Raw genomic sequence first — 14,788 nt, 5'->3', positions numbered from 1 at the left:
GGGGTTCAAACCGTGAGGGAGGCGGCACCGTTCAAACGGCCGGGTGACTGGCGTTGGCCGGGGGGGTGGGATGTGGTTTAAAGCCCGGTCCGGCTGCTGCGGGGCCCAGGGCCCGCTCTAGGCCCTGCGGAGCTGCCTGCTGCAGCAGTAGTAATGCCCTGCGTCTCGCCTAGCGGGAAGGTCGGACTCCTGGTTCTCATTTTGGGCGGAAGAGGCACTGTCATCTTGAATTTATCTCGGTGGTTTGGAAGGTTATTGGTGAAAAGCAAAGCCAATTCATAACTTCCCATAAGTGTTTCTAAACATAAAAGCTTATTTTTAGCAGTGCTGTGCTCTGTATCTTGCAGGAAACATGTCAATAAATAAAACTGTGACCAGGAAATGCAGCCCCAGCACGGAAGCTAGCCCTTCAGCAATAAATAAAGGAACGGAGCTGTAGCGTTTCCATTTGCTATAGAAGTTTTCCTTGATGCTAAAGCCTATTACAGTCACTTTGGTTGTATTTTTAAAGTGCCTATTATAAACACATCTTGTAACATGTTTTTGCTTTCTTTGCTGCTATCTCCTTGTGTGGTCTCAATTGCTTCAGTGTGATCGTTGAGTCAAACACAGTGTATGTGCTGAAGATGAATTCAGTGCATTTTTTTTCATTTTACAAAGCTGTGGATAATTTAGATTTCATAAATTAAAGATTTGAGAGTATACTTAAAAATCCACGTAGATTAAACTATCAAAAATATGAATATGAACCACTCTGAATGTGTGTGGTTTTGTTTTTACAGGTTATTAATGGAGCAGCTAGTTTTCTCATCAGACTTTCTTCTTCAAATAACCTAAAGACTAAGGATCAGAATCTGACTGCAGGACTTCTGCTGTTCTGTCACGTCCAGCTCCACAATGGTTGATTTTCTAGCTGAAAACAATCTCTGTGGTCAGGCAATTCTTCGGATTGTCTCCTGTGGAAATGCCATCATTGCAGAACTTCTGAGACTTTCCGAATTTATTCCCAGTGTTTTCAGGCTAAAGGACAAGGCTGATCAACAGAAATATGGGGATATCATATTTGATTTCAGTTATTTTAAGGTAAATCCTTTTATTGTTAAACTTCTCCTTAAAGCATTGCTGTCCTGCATGAGGATGCTTCAGGTTATGAAACAGCCATTCCTGACTATTGTGTTTATTACTAGCATTCTTCAGAATTGACTATCATGACTTCCTACTTGCTTAGTTTTTACCAAAAAAATCACCAAACTGAGATAGCGATTGGGATATGCTTGCACGCTAGCGTTCCGCTCCTGAGCTGTCTTGTATTTTATATACCGCTGATCATACTCAGCCTCGTCTTACTCATTTCAGTGAGCAGAAACAGTCTAGGGGAGGTTCTGTGCTTAGGGCCCTAGGCAGAATATAAGTATAACCAGTACCTGCGTTGAGAGTTTCAGGGCAAGAAGGAGGAGGCAATTTTAAGTGCATCCATACAAGAGCAGTTCCAGCTACTTATTTCAAAATGTTTGGTGGGTCATCTGGCCTGTGAACTTTGATGGATACTGATTATATAAGACTTGAGTATTGAATTCTGGGTTGGTTTTTATATTATTATTTCCTGCAGAAACTTTAAATTATCCTTTCACCAGCAGGTTCTGAGCCTGTGCAGTTGGTTGTTTTCCTGTGGAGCAGTACTGTGGGCAGTATGCCCATCTTCCTTTGGTTATCTGTAGCTTATTCTTTGCAGCCATGAAAACTGCTTTCTGCTTTCCTGTTTGACAGTACTGTGATTGTTCATTCACTGGACTTGTCACGTGTGCTGAATAAACAAGTAAATCAGAGTACTGTCCGTGAAAAGCCCTTGTTTCCCTTACAAAAAGACCACCAAAATCCATAAGAGACATACTTATAAAGCAGAGATTAGTGAATTTACAGGTATTTTCACTGTGAATGCACCATTCCTGTATTCATGATTCATAGAATTACCTAATGAGAAGAGATTTGAGATTTTCAAAACTTAGGCTGTTTACTTTGTGTATTTGAACTTCATAGGCAGTTTGGAGCCTGCTTTTACCCTTTGTTTTATTGTAGGTATTTTGCACAAAAAGAGAAATGGAAGAGCATTTTTAAAACCACACAAAAATTGTCAGCTGGGTATTACGCTTGATATTTTATTTTAACTCTATTTTAAGTTATTTTTATGGCATTCGTGTTGACTAAATCCTTTTAAGCAATGATCTCATGCTGTGAAAGTGGTCTGTGGAATGATGTATTTTCAATTAAGTGTTAATAATATTTTCAGTTAAAATAATGATATTTTCATTTAGATGGTGGTGGTAAGACCAAATGATGGTTATGAGAAATGTTGACAGTGGTAAATGGTCAAAAAAGTTTGTACCGTTGCTTTAAGGAAGTCGGGCTCTTCATCCCAACTCTTTTTCCCCCACGGTCATTAATGACATAGTTTCTGCATTAATTTGGGGGACTAGCGCTGAGCTAGATCCAGAGTCTGTAAAAAAAATTCTCACATAGGTCTCATACTTTCAAGCAGTTTAAATGTATGAGAAGGTACTAAACTCACAACTGTTTGTGAGGCCTCAATGTTATGGTTTCTAGCTGAGAAATCAATCGGATCAAATGTGTAAAGAACAAAATTCCAGCAGGGAGATAGCTCTACAAAAGCACGCAGTGGCTTCAGATGCACTGGGGCTTTACCCAAAGCGTTAACTGTTCTTTTCCATTGGGTACAAAGGATAATTTGTATTTTAAATCATTGCAGATTGTAACAAAGTGTAAAACTCATCTTTATGGAATGAATGTTCAATCATAAAGTAGCGTGGAAAATTTGTAGTAAGAAATGTTAATTCTGGTGTTGCGTGCACGGTGGTGGTTGTACGTGTTCTGTGTCCTACTGAAGAGATGTCAGATAGAGGTCAAAGTCAAATATCGTCCCTACAGATGAATTTCTTTTCTTAGGGGCCTGAGACGTGTGAAGGCAAACTGGAAGCCAAACCTGAGTTACTGGATTTAGATGAAGAATTTCGTGAAAACAACATTGAAATTTTGACGAGATTTTATCTAGCTTTTCAGAGTGTACATAAATACATTGTAGATTTAAACAGGTATGGTATCTTAAATACACGTGGATTTTCTTAAAGACTAGATTACTGTTTGGTCTTAATAATGAGAATCTTTTTCCTTAGAGACCCAATACGCTCGCTGTTGAAGCATATTCATGTGTACTTGGAAATCTGGATTGCTGGAGCAAACACTAACTTTTACTCCTACTGTTGCTTACCAGCTTAGTATATGACTTGAGAACATTTAATCTCTCTACCTCATTTCCTCAATTGTACGTTGGAGCTAATTTTTCTTCTTTATCTTGGAGATTGTCTTGAAGATTTTTTTTAATAAAATGAGTCTCCATATTATTAAACTAAGTTTTTTGTGGTCTTGCAAAACAGAATATCAGATAGGTTTTTTTCTTTAACTTTCATTGGCATTATTTTCCTGAACTTAATTTTTCAGGAGTTTGCTACTCCTGAAAATTCTTCATATTCTCAAGTTTGCTACTCTTACCTGTAAAAAACAATACGAAAGGTTCATGAAATACTCCAAGAAAAAGTTCCAGAGAATCTTAAGCGAAAGAATTGTTTTTGTTATTGATCGTATATGAAAAGATTAATTAAAAGATTAAATGTTTAACATTACTTTTATTAATAAGTAGTGTTACCGGGAAATCCTTTAATAGGAAGAAATCTGTTAATCGAGATGAACATACTCTACTTCTAGCTCTACCTTCCAAACTGCAACTGAGATAAATTTATAGTATTTCCAGGAGATATTTTTTAGGTAACTTGAAAATGACAGTTTCACTAAATTTTGGAGTAGAAGCCTTCTCAGTACTCTCTTCTCAGGCTGTTGTCCATCCATCAGAAGATTAAGAGGATGTTAGCTGTAAGTTACAGAGTATCCTCTAGTACACCATCAGGATATGGAAGGACGCTTTTGCCAACTGATTGGCTCTAGCTAGGAGTTCTGGCCTCTCATTCCATAGTAGAGCATGTCTTCTTTGTCTGAAAAATTCCATGCTGCTGGTACTAGGGAAATGTTCTGATGTCTCTGTTGACTTTCAGAGAAAATTGGCCAATTGAGTTCTGAGGACATATGATTTGAGAGCAAAATAGTCAATGACCAACTCTTTGTTATGATCCCTAGATATTTAGATGACCTCAATGAAGGAATTTACATTCAGCAAACATTAGAAACGGTCCTCCTTAATGAAGATGGAAAACAGCTTCTAGTAAGTATCGAATAGTTCTGTAATAGTAGAAAATGAACCAGCTAGTTTAGTGCCAAACTAGACAAAGATTTAAATTTACTGAATGCATGGAAATGCTATGACTCACTTTTAGGAAGACAAAGACCAAAACACACAGCCTGCCATTTTTCACATTGTATTGACTATGTAGTCGACGTTGAGTTCGTTTGCCAGTACATGTTTGTCTTTACATGTTACTACAAAATTGTATTTATGTGTGTGATTTCTGCCCTTCGTTCTTCCTTTTTCTAAACAGTGTGAAGCGCTCTATTTATATGGAGTCATGCTACTGGTCATTGACCAGAAGATTGAAGGAGAAGTCAGAGAAAGAATGTTGGTTTCCTACTACAGATACAGGTAATGTATATTGGTTTTCAGAAGCACTCGAGGCTGTAAGGATGTAACATGCAGTATATTCAGTTAACTAGGTTGTTGAATTAAGATAAATGGAAACGTCAGCAGCTTTTTGACTGTCTGACCATACAGACTCTGATAATTCTGCAGAGCTCTCTGCGTGTCAATAGAACTTCTTGCATTAGCTGGTTTTGCAGGTCTAAGCTGTAAAACTGGAGCAACAGATTTTTCATGCTGTCACAATAGAAATTTGAAGTCCACTGACAAATAAACTTTAAGCTAAAGCTTTAACGTTGTAAGTGCCAGCTATGAAAGTATCACAGGTTCCCAAATGTGTGAGCAAATCGTGGTGAAAAGTCCTGAGTATCTAGACAACGAACGTATTGTGAGTCAGACTTCTTGTAGTTACAGTGCTTGATTAGTCAAATCAATAACGTTTTTCCAGGGTATGTTGACAGCATCGTTGTATGACAGTTAGGATCTCAAAGGGTATCAGTGCAAATGCTTTCACATATGTAAAAAAAGGGCGTATCCTGTTCCTATGCTTCTCTGACTACATTTATGCCTCTGAGTATATAATGAGAGAGGATTCCTTAACTCTGGAATGCAGAAAGGAATCAACAAGGGGAATTCAGAAATGGGGAGCAAAAAAAGAAAACAAACAAACAAAAAAAAACCTCAGAACAAAACTCCTCCTCTGAATATAAAGCTACTTGTTTCTGTTCCTGAATAAAGTTCATTTTTCTGTTTATGCTTTGTGTGCTTATCTGGGATTCAGTATGGACATTTATCAGTGTCCTCCTATAACATGGTGAACATTATATTCATGGAGTGAACAACCAAAAATCTCCCAGACCTTAGTATCTGATCATTTTTTTGGAGAAAAGGCATGGTTACAAGGGGAGGGAGAAGAGAAAATGGTTAAGTCATACAGCTCAATTTTTGTTCCTTTCTTTTGTAAAACAGTGCAGCCCGATCCTCTGCTGATTCCAATTTAGATGATATCTGTAAATTGCTTCGAAGCACTGGATACTCAAGCCAACCTGGAGCTAAAAGACCTCCAAACTACCCCGAGAGTTACTTCAGCAGGGTACCCATAAGTGAAACGTTCATTAGCATGGTTATTGGCCGCTTACGGTCAGATGACATTTATAACCAGGTAAGTTACTGTAAGAGAAAAGAGGGATCTAAAACTGAGTATAAAATGGTTTCTGAGGTTAGTTACTCGACCATGAAGCCCAGAAGAAAATAAATCACAGAATCATGGAGGCTGGAAGGGACCCCTTGAGATCACCTAGTCAAACCCCTGGCTCAAGCACGGTCAGCTAGAGCAGATTGCCCAGGACTGCTTCCAGCTGTGTTTTGAGTATCTCCAGAGGTGCAGACTGCAGAACCTCTGTGGGAAACCTGCTCCAGTGTTTGGCCAATCTCATAGTAAAAAAAGCTTTTTTATTTAATGTCTTTAAATCATAAATGATTGACCACTCTTACAATAACTCTGATTCCTTCGGAGATTCCCATTCTTTTAGTTACTGCAAAGAGATTCATCATCCCTTATTAGACAATGTGTTTAAAAAGAAAAACTAATACCGCACTTCTTAACTATGACAATTGTATTAATAAGGAAAAGAACAAAAATCAAAGCAAACTATGAGTAATGGCTACTATATTTGCAGTCTCTTCTAATATGACTCCTTTGAGAGATCTTTTGAGCAGGTTTCAGTCTTTAGCATGGACAAGCAATCTTATTTCTGTAATTATTGGCACACTTTTAGTGAATCCTGGAAAACTGAAGCAGTTTATAGATGCCAGAAAATGAGTATCTGAAGATTAATGAATGATTGTAAGAAATAAACAAAGGCTTAAGTCTTTAGGCAGGAGTAATAATTCAAAAGTAGGGACCTTATCGAAAACATTTTCATACTGTGGACAGACATATTAACCTTCCAAGGGGAAAAAATGCCTTTTCAGGTACTGTACTGTAAGAATTTTTTAAGTTGTGCAGAGTTCTAGGGGGAAAAAAAAGAGAACTTAGCAAGTTGTGAAGAGAGCCCATTTTATGACCTAATCTATGTCTCTGATAGGAAACTGTGAAGTGTCTGTGAGACTATTCTCTTGTAAAGTACTTAACCGAGAAATCTTACTTAAATCAGCTGATACTTTGTATCAAAATTACTTTTCCTCTTTTTTATATTGTTGGTTTATTTCCTTTGCATTAAAATAATATTACAATTTGTGATTTTTATTTTGTAGTGCTTACAGTTGATAATGAAAAACATTAATGTTTCTATACAAAGCATGATTATAACCTATGTACTTTTTCCAAATGTAGTACAAAAAGTAGGGTAGAAATCTTCAGCTCAACCCAAACTGAATACAGCCTGTTCTACTAAATTATACTATGTCTGAGGTGTTATCTCCTTTGATACTTGCAGCTTATTCTTGATGGCAGTGGGCAGAAGCCTCCTGATTTTTCTTACTAGTCTGAACACTTAACCTGATAAAATAACCAAAGAAAATTAAAGAAAAATAGAATGTTGCTAAATAAAAGCAGAGAACTATTTTCCTAATGACAAATAATTATGTCTTGTTGAATATGATTTTGATGCCAACTTTTTTGTTAGCATGGAGGTCTTTTAATATATTATCCTGTGTACTTTTAAACTGAAAATTCAGTTGATAATTGGAATCTTTTTGATCTTGGTGGTGCATGGAATTGGTGAATAATTAAATTATCTGCATCCTAATTGCCTCTTACTTCAGTTAAATTAATACTTGTTTCTATCCGAGATGAACTAAACATACCCAGTTGTTATGAAATACTTATTTCTAACTCTGCCCCTTTCAAGTCATTTTAAGCTCTTTGGTTCATCCCTCCTTTGACTCATTTACAGCATAGTAGTATCTTACTCTATCCTGTTAAAGTTAGCAGGCATCTACACAGTCAACTGTTATGTTCTGTAAAATATATCTGGTAAATATGCTGCACGTGTAAGCATGTCCAGCTTACCCACATATCTTCCTTGCCTCCTAGTATCGATATACCATACTCTTTAATGTGCCCCATAATGTTTGCAAGTGGTTTATGTTGCATTGTATTATGTTCTGTTTTGTTTTGTTCCCTTTTCCTAGGTTTCTGCATATCCGTTACCAGAACACCGCAGCACTGCCCTGGCTACTCAGGCTGCTATGCTCTATGTGATACTGTATTTCGACCCTTCTATTCTTCACACTCAACAAGCAAAAATGAGAGAGATAGTGGATAAATACTTTCCAGATAATTGGGTAAAAAATAATTCTGTTTTAAAACTGTTCCCTGGATTTAATGTTACAGGAACAATTTACCTTCTTTTTACAGCATGCATTATAGAAAATAATAGTGTCCTAAAACTAGAATAGGTTCTTCTCTGGGGAAATTTTACTTTGTTCAGAATGAAGTGGCCTGAATCAAACCTTCTGGATAAGTGTGGAAAGCTATCTTTTAAAAATACCAGTTATTGTCTAAAATACTTTGTTGTGGTTTAACCCGGCAGGTAGCTAAACACCACACAGCTGTTCCCTCACTCCCTGCCCCTCCCCGCCCTGCAGTGGGATGGGGGAGGGAATCAGGAAAAAAAAGTAAAATTCATGGGTTGAGATAGAGACAGTTTAATAGGACAGAAAAGGAAGGGAAAATAATAATAATAATGATGATGATGATAGAAGAATATACAAAAATAAGTGATGCACAATGCAATTGCTCACCACCCACCAACCAATGCCCAGCCAGTCCCCGAGCAGTGGTTGCTGCCCCCCAGCTAACTCCCCCCAGTTTATGTACTGAGCATGACGTCACATGGTATGGAATAGCCCTTTGGCCAGTTTGGGTCAGCTGTCCTGGCTGTGCCCCCTCCCAGCTTCTCACTGGCAGGGCATGAGAAGCTGAAAAGTCCTTGACTAGTGTAAGCACTACTTAGCAACGACTAAAACATCAGTGTGTTATCTCATTATTCTTATCCTAAATTCAAACCCCAGCATTATACCAGCTCCTAGGAAGAAAATTAACTCTATCCCAGCTGAAACCAGATGTACTTAAATCAACCATTCTTGATACCATTGTGGTAAAGTGAATCACAGAAAACTGTGGGCTGGAAGGTAATATGGGCATCTTCTAGTCCAGCCTTTTCCTCAAAGCAGGGCTAGTGTCAAAGTTAAGTAAGGTTGCTTGGGCTTTGTCCAGTTGTTTTAAAAATATCTAAAATATCTACAGCCTCTGTGGGCACCTGTGGCTGTGCTTAATCGCTTTCATGGTGAAGAATTGCTTCCTTCTGTAAAAGTGGAATTTCCCTTGTTGTAGCTTGTGACTGTTGCCTCTTGTCTTTTCACTGTGCATGGCTGAGATGGGTCTGGCTCCGCCTTATTCATAACTTTCCTTTAGGTAGTGGAAGACCGCAGTCAGATCCCTTAGTCCTCTTTCTTCCAGCTTAAGCAAACACAACTCCCTCAGCCTCTACTTTCATAGTGGGTCCCTGTAAGTGTCTTAGTGGCCTTCTATTCGATTCATTCCAGTTTGTCTATGCCTGTCTCATACTGAGGAGCCCAAATCTGCACACATTACTCTGAATGGGACCTCATGAGGGCTGACTAGGTGAGAATAATCACTTCCCTCAATCTGCTGGCTACAGTGTGGCTGACATAGCTTAGTGTATGGTTACTCTTTGTTGTCTGATTCATGTTCAGTTTGTCCACCAGGACGCTTAGGTCCTTTTCTGCAGAACTGTTACATAGGCAGTCAGTTCCCAGATTGTGCTGTTGCAAGGGTTTGGTTTTGTCCCAAGTGCAGGACTTTGTATTTATCGTTACTGAACTTCATGTGGTTTCTGCTGGTGAATTCTACCAGCTTGTCAAAGGTGCTCTGGGTGGCAGTCTTGCTCTCCAGTAATCCCCCCATACTGATGTTATTTGAAAACTTGTTTAAGGATTCATCCTATGCCATTGTCCAAATAACTTAGAAGTAAAACCTCTCACTCTGTGTAATTCTATAGACGTTTTCAGATGCAGTGATCAAAATGGAATTAGTACGTGTCTCAGTATTGAGATTTAGGATTTCCATCCAGAAGCCCTAATCTGCAAAAAATGCTACTGAAATAGGCTGGCATGTAACAATAGAGTCCCCAGGTAGTTTATATCAAAGGGAATCAGACTTAACAAAGAAACTATGAATTAATTTGTGTATCTCTATTGGTTTCAAATTGTATTCTTCTGTACCATAAATGGAACAGTGAAGATAGGAGGGAAGAAACTGTAATAGCTGGCTATTTTAATAGACACTAGAACCCATCAGTTTCTGAAAAACTGCGAGCTTATTTTAGAAATGAGAACTTGACATTGTGAATTTTTGATTATGCCAGTGTTTTTATTCACTTGACTTCATAGTACAAGCTGTTATTTTAAGACAACACCTATCTTCTTGTGATCAGGTATGCATGAGTTAGCTGCATCATACAGAATACTTGACTCTTCGGCTGGTTTCACATCATTGTTAGCAGTTGAAGTGTCATCTGCAGGAAATAATGAGCTTCACTTCAACAATATGAGAGAGATCCTCGTATCAGCAGACCAGTGTCCCATTTGCCTTTAGTAGCTTCCTTTTTGACACTTGTCAGAAGAGCTCAAAGGCTGACAGTGTCCCCCTAGATGTGATCACTCCAGAATGGAGGAATATTGGAGCAATAGTGTGACAAAGCTCATAATGCCACAGCTGTATATATCCTTTGTCTGTCAGTAACCCAGGATTTCCATTTTTAAGCAAGTATCTTACAAACACTTGTAAGTCAATCACAATTCTGTATTTTTAATCATACTCAGAGTTGGGCTGGGGGTCTGAAATCAGTTCCTCTTTGCTCCTTAAAAATCACTGCATGGAATCATGGTTTCCTTCTGTTTGTGTTCACTGTAGAAGATGCATTAAATTTCAGTTTTGTCCTTTGGGCTTTCTTAGAGTAGGATTAATTCAGATTTTTTTTTCCCCTATCACAGTCATTTCCCCAGTTGCTTTTGTCAGTCTCCTGCATAGCATCACAGAAATGAAAAAGAAATCATAAGTTCATGGGCAGGGGGAAATAGAGGCCAAGGATCATACATAGTGACTGAAAGAACCGTCAGCTTGTTTTCAGAACTAAGCCTCTAGTTGACTGTGTGCCTTTTATTTCAAAATCTTCTTACTCCTTGATTTCCAAAGGTGATGGAGCAAAAAGTGCAGCTACCAAAAAAGTTTAGTTGTCTCATATTTATACCCACAGCATATTGCTTTCTACTTATATTGCTAAATGAAAAGTATGTATTTTTCTTAATAAAAATGTAAGTGCAGCTTCTTGTTTTCTGCTTCCAATCTTAGGTTATTAGCATTTACATGGGAATCACTGTAAATCTAGCAGAAGCATGGGAACCCTACAAAGCTGCTAAAACTGCCCTCAACTACACGCTGGATCTGTCAAATGTCAAAGAGCAGGTACGTAAGCCAGAGTTAAGTATTTTTAGCAAGATTCAAGGTGTGTGGGCATCTCAAGTATATTATATGACATCAATAATGCATGGGTCTTTTTTTCTTGCATACAACTATTTGTATTACGTTCAAGTACAATACTTTGAGTACATAACTTTGTACATAACTTTGAGTTAAAAATACTTTGAAGTTTCAAAATCTGGTCTTCACTTCCTCTTGCAGTGTTTGTTTCCCCTAAAAGTTTCAGGGTTGTGGCTTGATCGAATAGATGCTAGCACTCATTGCCATGTTGTTCAGTATTGGGATGTCTTAAGCTGACTGTAGTGTTTGATCTTTCATCGATAACAGTTTTAGAAGTTACACATTTATGCTGACAGTGTGTGGCACTCAGTTTTAAATGGGGCCTCCCGAATTAAATAAACAATTATCTGGAAAAAGCATCTGATTTAAAAGAATGATACTGGCATGTTGTATGATGCAATGCAGTTAGTTCTTTTTATGCGAAATCATTTTTTCCATGCCTAAAAAACAGTGAATAATACTGAGTTGGTTGATTGTTTGCCCAATCAACAAATCAGTTTTCTGATGATAGCTAAATGCCTCCTTAGAATCTGGCCCCAGTGCTCAGGAAAGAACACACAGAAGTGTCTAATTAGGAGAACTGTACTATATATTGTCTAGTAAACTTAGGGAACATGAGCAGACGTTTTTCCTTAGTCTTTAGGGAAGAAGTTTGCTAAGTAGAACTGACATTTAATTCATAATGAGTATTTCCATTCTGGAATAGATTTTTGTTGTTCTTTTGCATTAGGCAATAAAATATTAATACCATTTTTAGGAATGATTTCTAGAGATTACATAAGTGAATATAGGAGGTTTACAAGTCTGCATTTTTGAAACATTATGCTTCCTGTGTAGGCTCTTTGCTTTAAAATTTAGCTTGCATCCTTTGTCATGCAGTTGCAGTGCATGATATTTCCTACTAGTAATGATAATAATTTTTACAGCACTTTTTTGATGTGTGTGCCCTTTAAGTTCTTCAGAAGCCACAGTCACATTGCACATGATGTATTCCATTTGAGGCAAGGATTATATTGATGCAAGCTTTGTATATTCTAAGGCAAGCAGATACGCTGCAGTCACTGAGCGAGTGCACACTCAGGTGCAGCAGTTTCTCAAAGAAGGCTGTCTAAGGGAAGAGCTGGTGCTGGACAATATTCCCAAGCTGCTGAATTGCCTGCGAGACTGCAATGTAGCAATCCGCTGGCTGATGCTTCACACTGCAGACACAGGTAAGACATCATGCTTTTATTACAGAGCTGTCAATCCTGCTATACTGGTGCTTCATGTTACGTCCCAAGGGAAGTTCAGTGTGTGCTGCTGTTGAAGTCAGTAGTTTCATCTACTGTTTTCAATAGATTGTTGATCTGTTCTTTTGCTAAGTCTCCTAAAGTCTTCAGCTGAAACAGCACACGTGCATTTCCTTAATTCTTGCAAGCTAGACACAGGTATAAAAAGTAGTAGAAGAAGTCATGATCCTGTTGAATAATACTCTGCAGAAGAATTTTATCTTTTTCTGCCTTATCACTTAAAGCATCATTCTGAAAGTTTTACCTAGCACCAAAAGGAAAGCAGTAGCCAACTTCTTAATATCTTAGTAATTAATAGGTTAAAACCAAGGTTTTTATTCTGTTGAACTGAAATTCAACTGAAACTGTTGAATAATGTCTCTGACATGAGTTTGGGTCTGTAAACTTACCTATTTAGACATTCTCTTGGTTGAATGCTTGTGCTGTCTTTGGGGCTTCTTGGCATGTGAGAGGGCTTCTGTTACACCTCCATGTGTTTTCTGTAACGGGTTTGGAAATGTTGATCTCTGGGCTTCTCAGTCAGGTGTACTAAATTCACATTTAGTTTGCAGAAGCCAACAGAAGAGTTTCAAGAAGGCCGAAGCACCACAGAAACCTTAATTATTTCCTATTCTAAGGAAGGGTTGTACAAGGGTGGTGAAACCCATGTAAATGGAGAACAAGTGGGGACTTGCATATCAGAGCAAAATGTTTTTGCTTTCAAGCTATTAAAAAAGAGTCTATTTACAAAGATTGAAAAGCTTGGCCAAATTCTGTAACAGTCGAGAAATGTTGTCTTTCCATTTTCAGCTTGTGATCCAAATAACAAACGTCTTCGCCAGATAAAGGATCAAATTCTCACAGACTCAAGGTACAATCCCAGGATCCTTTTCCAGCTTCTTCTGGATACAGCTCAATTTGAGTTCATTTTAAAAGAGGTAATGTGCTGCTGCCTTCAGCGTTTTTCCCTGAATGGCAGAACAGAGCTGAAGACTTGAATAGTAGTGGTACATTTACCGCACAATCCACTTACATAAAGAACGATTATTTTGATTTGTTAACTGTGAGTTTTCTATAGAAGATTACAAACTGCTATTGCCTGGAAGTGACTTTGGCAGTCTTCTCCATAATTGGCAGTTTTCATTCTTACCCAACGTGTTTATATTTACTCAGAATTTTGCATGAACAACCTGATAACAGGCATAATAAAATCTGTTCAGTAAGCTGCGTAAGCTTTTATCCTGCCATACTTCTGTTTTTCAGGCTTTTTTTCAAACAGAGACGAAAGCCTATGTATGTTGAGAATAAGCTGCTAAGAAAACTCTTACACCTATGTATGAAGTTCTGCCATTTCTAAAAGATTCCCCATTAATGCTCTGGTACTAACCTGGTAGAATATGTAAGAGTATGCTTAACTTCAAGTACATGCTTTTTTGAATTGGGTTTCTCTGCGTAGGCTGAGATGACTATGTGAAGTATAAGTCAACATTAGAACAGAGTCTTCTAGGATCTCTAAGCTAAAAAAGTTACTGGATATTTTTATAAGTGACTAAAAATCAACAATATCTGCATCATACTGTTTTTTAAAATTCAGTTAATTTATATCACTGTATGTCCATCACACTGGCTGTATTAACGTTTTTAATTTTGTATTTAATATTCTGGCAAGATCTTGAAGTTACGTAGTAATCACTGTAAGTCAGTTCCATCTGTTTTCGGTATTTTATCTATTGTAGTATGCCTTCTTGCCAGTTTTGTAAACCAAATGCTTCATTCTTCAATAGATGTTCAAGCAGATGCTGTCAGAAAAACAAACAAAATGGGAGAACTATAAAAAAGAGGGATCTGAAAGGATGACTGAGCTTGCTGACGTCTTCTCAGGAGTTAAACCTCTCACTAGAGTGGAGAAAAATGGTAATTGTTAGAAACTAAACTGGGGGGAAAAAAGTAATTTTATGTTATATTTCTAAGCTGATACCAAAAGAAAATAAATGAGGCTAGTACTGATAATAAGAAAAATTTTCATGTCCCTCAGCTGCCACAGAGGTCTCTTACATGCTGTCTTGTTTAGGTTTTCTGCATATATTCCATATGTAAGCCATATTCAGGTACCTACTATGTAGATGACCATATTTTTAAAAATACTTTTTATCACTTTATTTAGATATGCCAGGTAAGACTACGAAATGCCAGTTCACTTTTCTGTGTATAATGGAGTTCACGTTACTGTGCTCTACATACAAAGGAGTGCGAAGATCATGCCCATTAAATATGGGGATGGTTTAACCTCTCCTC

At 37.7% G+C, this 14,788-nt stretch overlaps 1 protein-coding gene across 1 annotated transcript in view; it reads left to right on the top strand.

Annotated features, from left to right (window-relative positions):
• The first annotated feature begins 859 nt into the window (after nt 1–859).
• Nucleotides 860–14,788, top strand: part of KIAA0196 (KIAA0196 ortholog) — a 27,541-nt gene continuing 13,612 nt past the window's right edge. The window contains exons 1-10 of the mRNA XM_009323349.1: nt 860–1,083; nt 2,962–3,107; nt 4,204–4,288; nt 4,563–4,663; nt 5,627–5,819; nt 7,793–7,945; nt 11,037–11,150; nt 12,265–12,436; nt 13,304–13,431; nt 14,278–14,407. Of these exons, the coding sequence (XP_009321624.1) occupies nt 898–1,083; nt 2,962–3,107; nt 4,204–4,288; nt 4,563–4,663; nt 5,627–5,819; nt 7,793–7,945; nt 11,037–11,150; nt 12,265–12,436; nt 13,304–13,431; nt 14,278–14,407 (1,408 nt within the window). The 5' untranslated portion in view covers nt 860–897. The remainder of the gene's footprint in view (nt 1,084–2,961; nt 3,108–4,203; nt 4,289–4,562; nt 4,664–5,626; nt 5,820–7,792; nt 7,946–11,036; nt 11,151–12,264; nt 12,437–13,303; nt 13,432–14,277; nt 14,408–14,788) is intronic.

The sequence above is a fragment of the Pygoscelis adeliae genome, unplaced genomic scaffold, assembly GCF_000699105.1.
Source record: "Pygoscelis adeliae isolate BGI_AS28 unplaced genomic scaffold, ASM69910v1 Scaffold103, whole genome shotgun sequence".
Taxonomy (NCBI): Eukaryota; Metazoa; Chordata; class Aves; order Sphenisciformes; family Spheniscidae; genus Pygoscelis; species Pygoscelis adeliae.
Note: the sequence above shows the minus strand (reverse complement) of the source record. Positions and strands in the feature narration are given on the sequence as shown.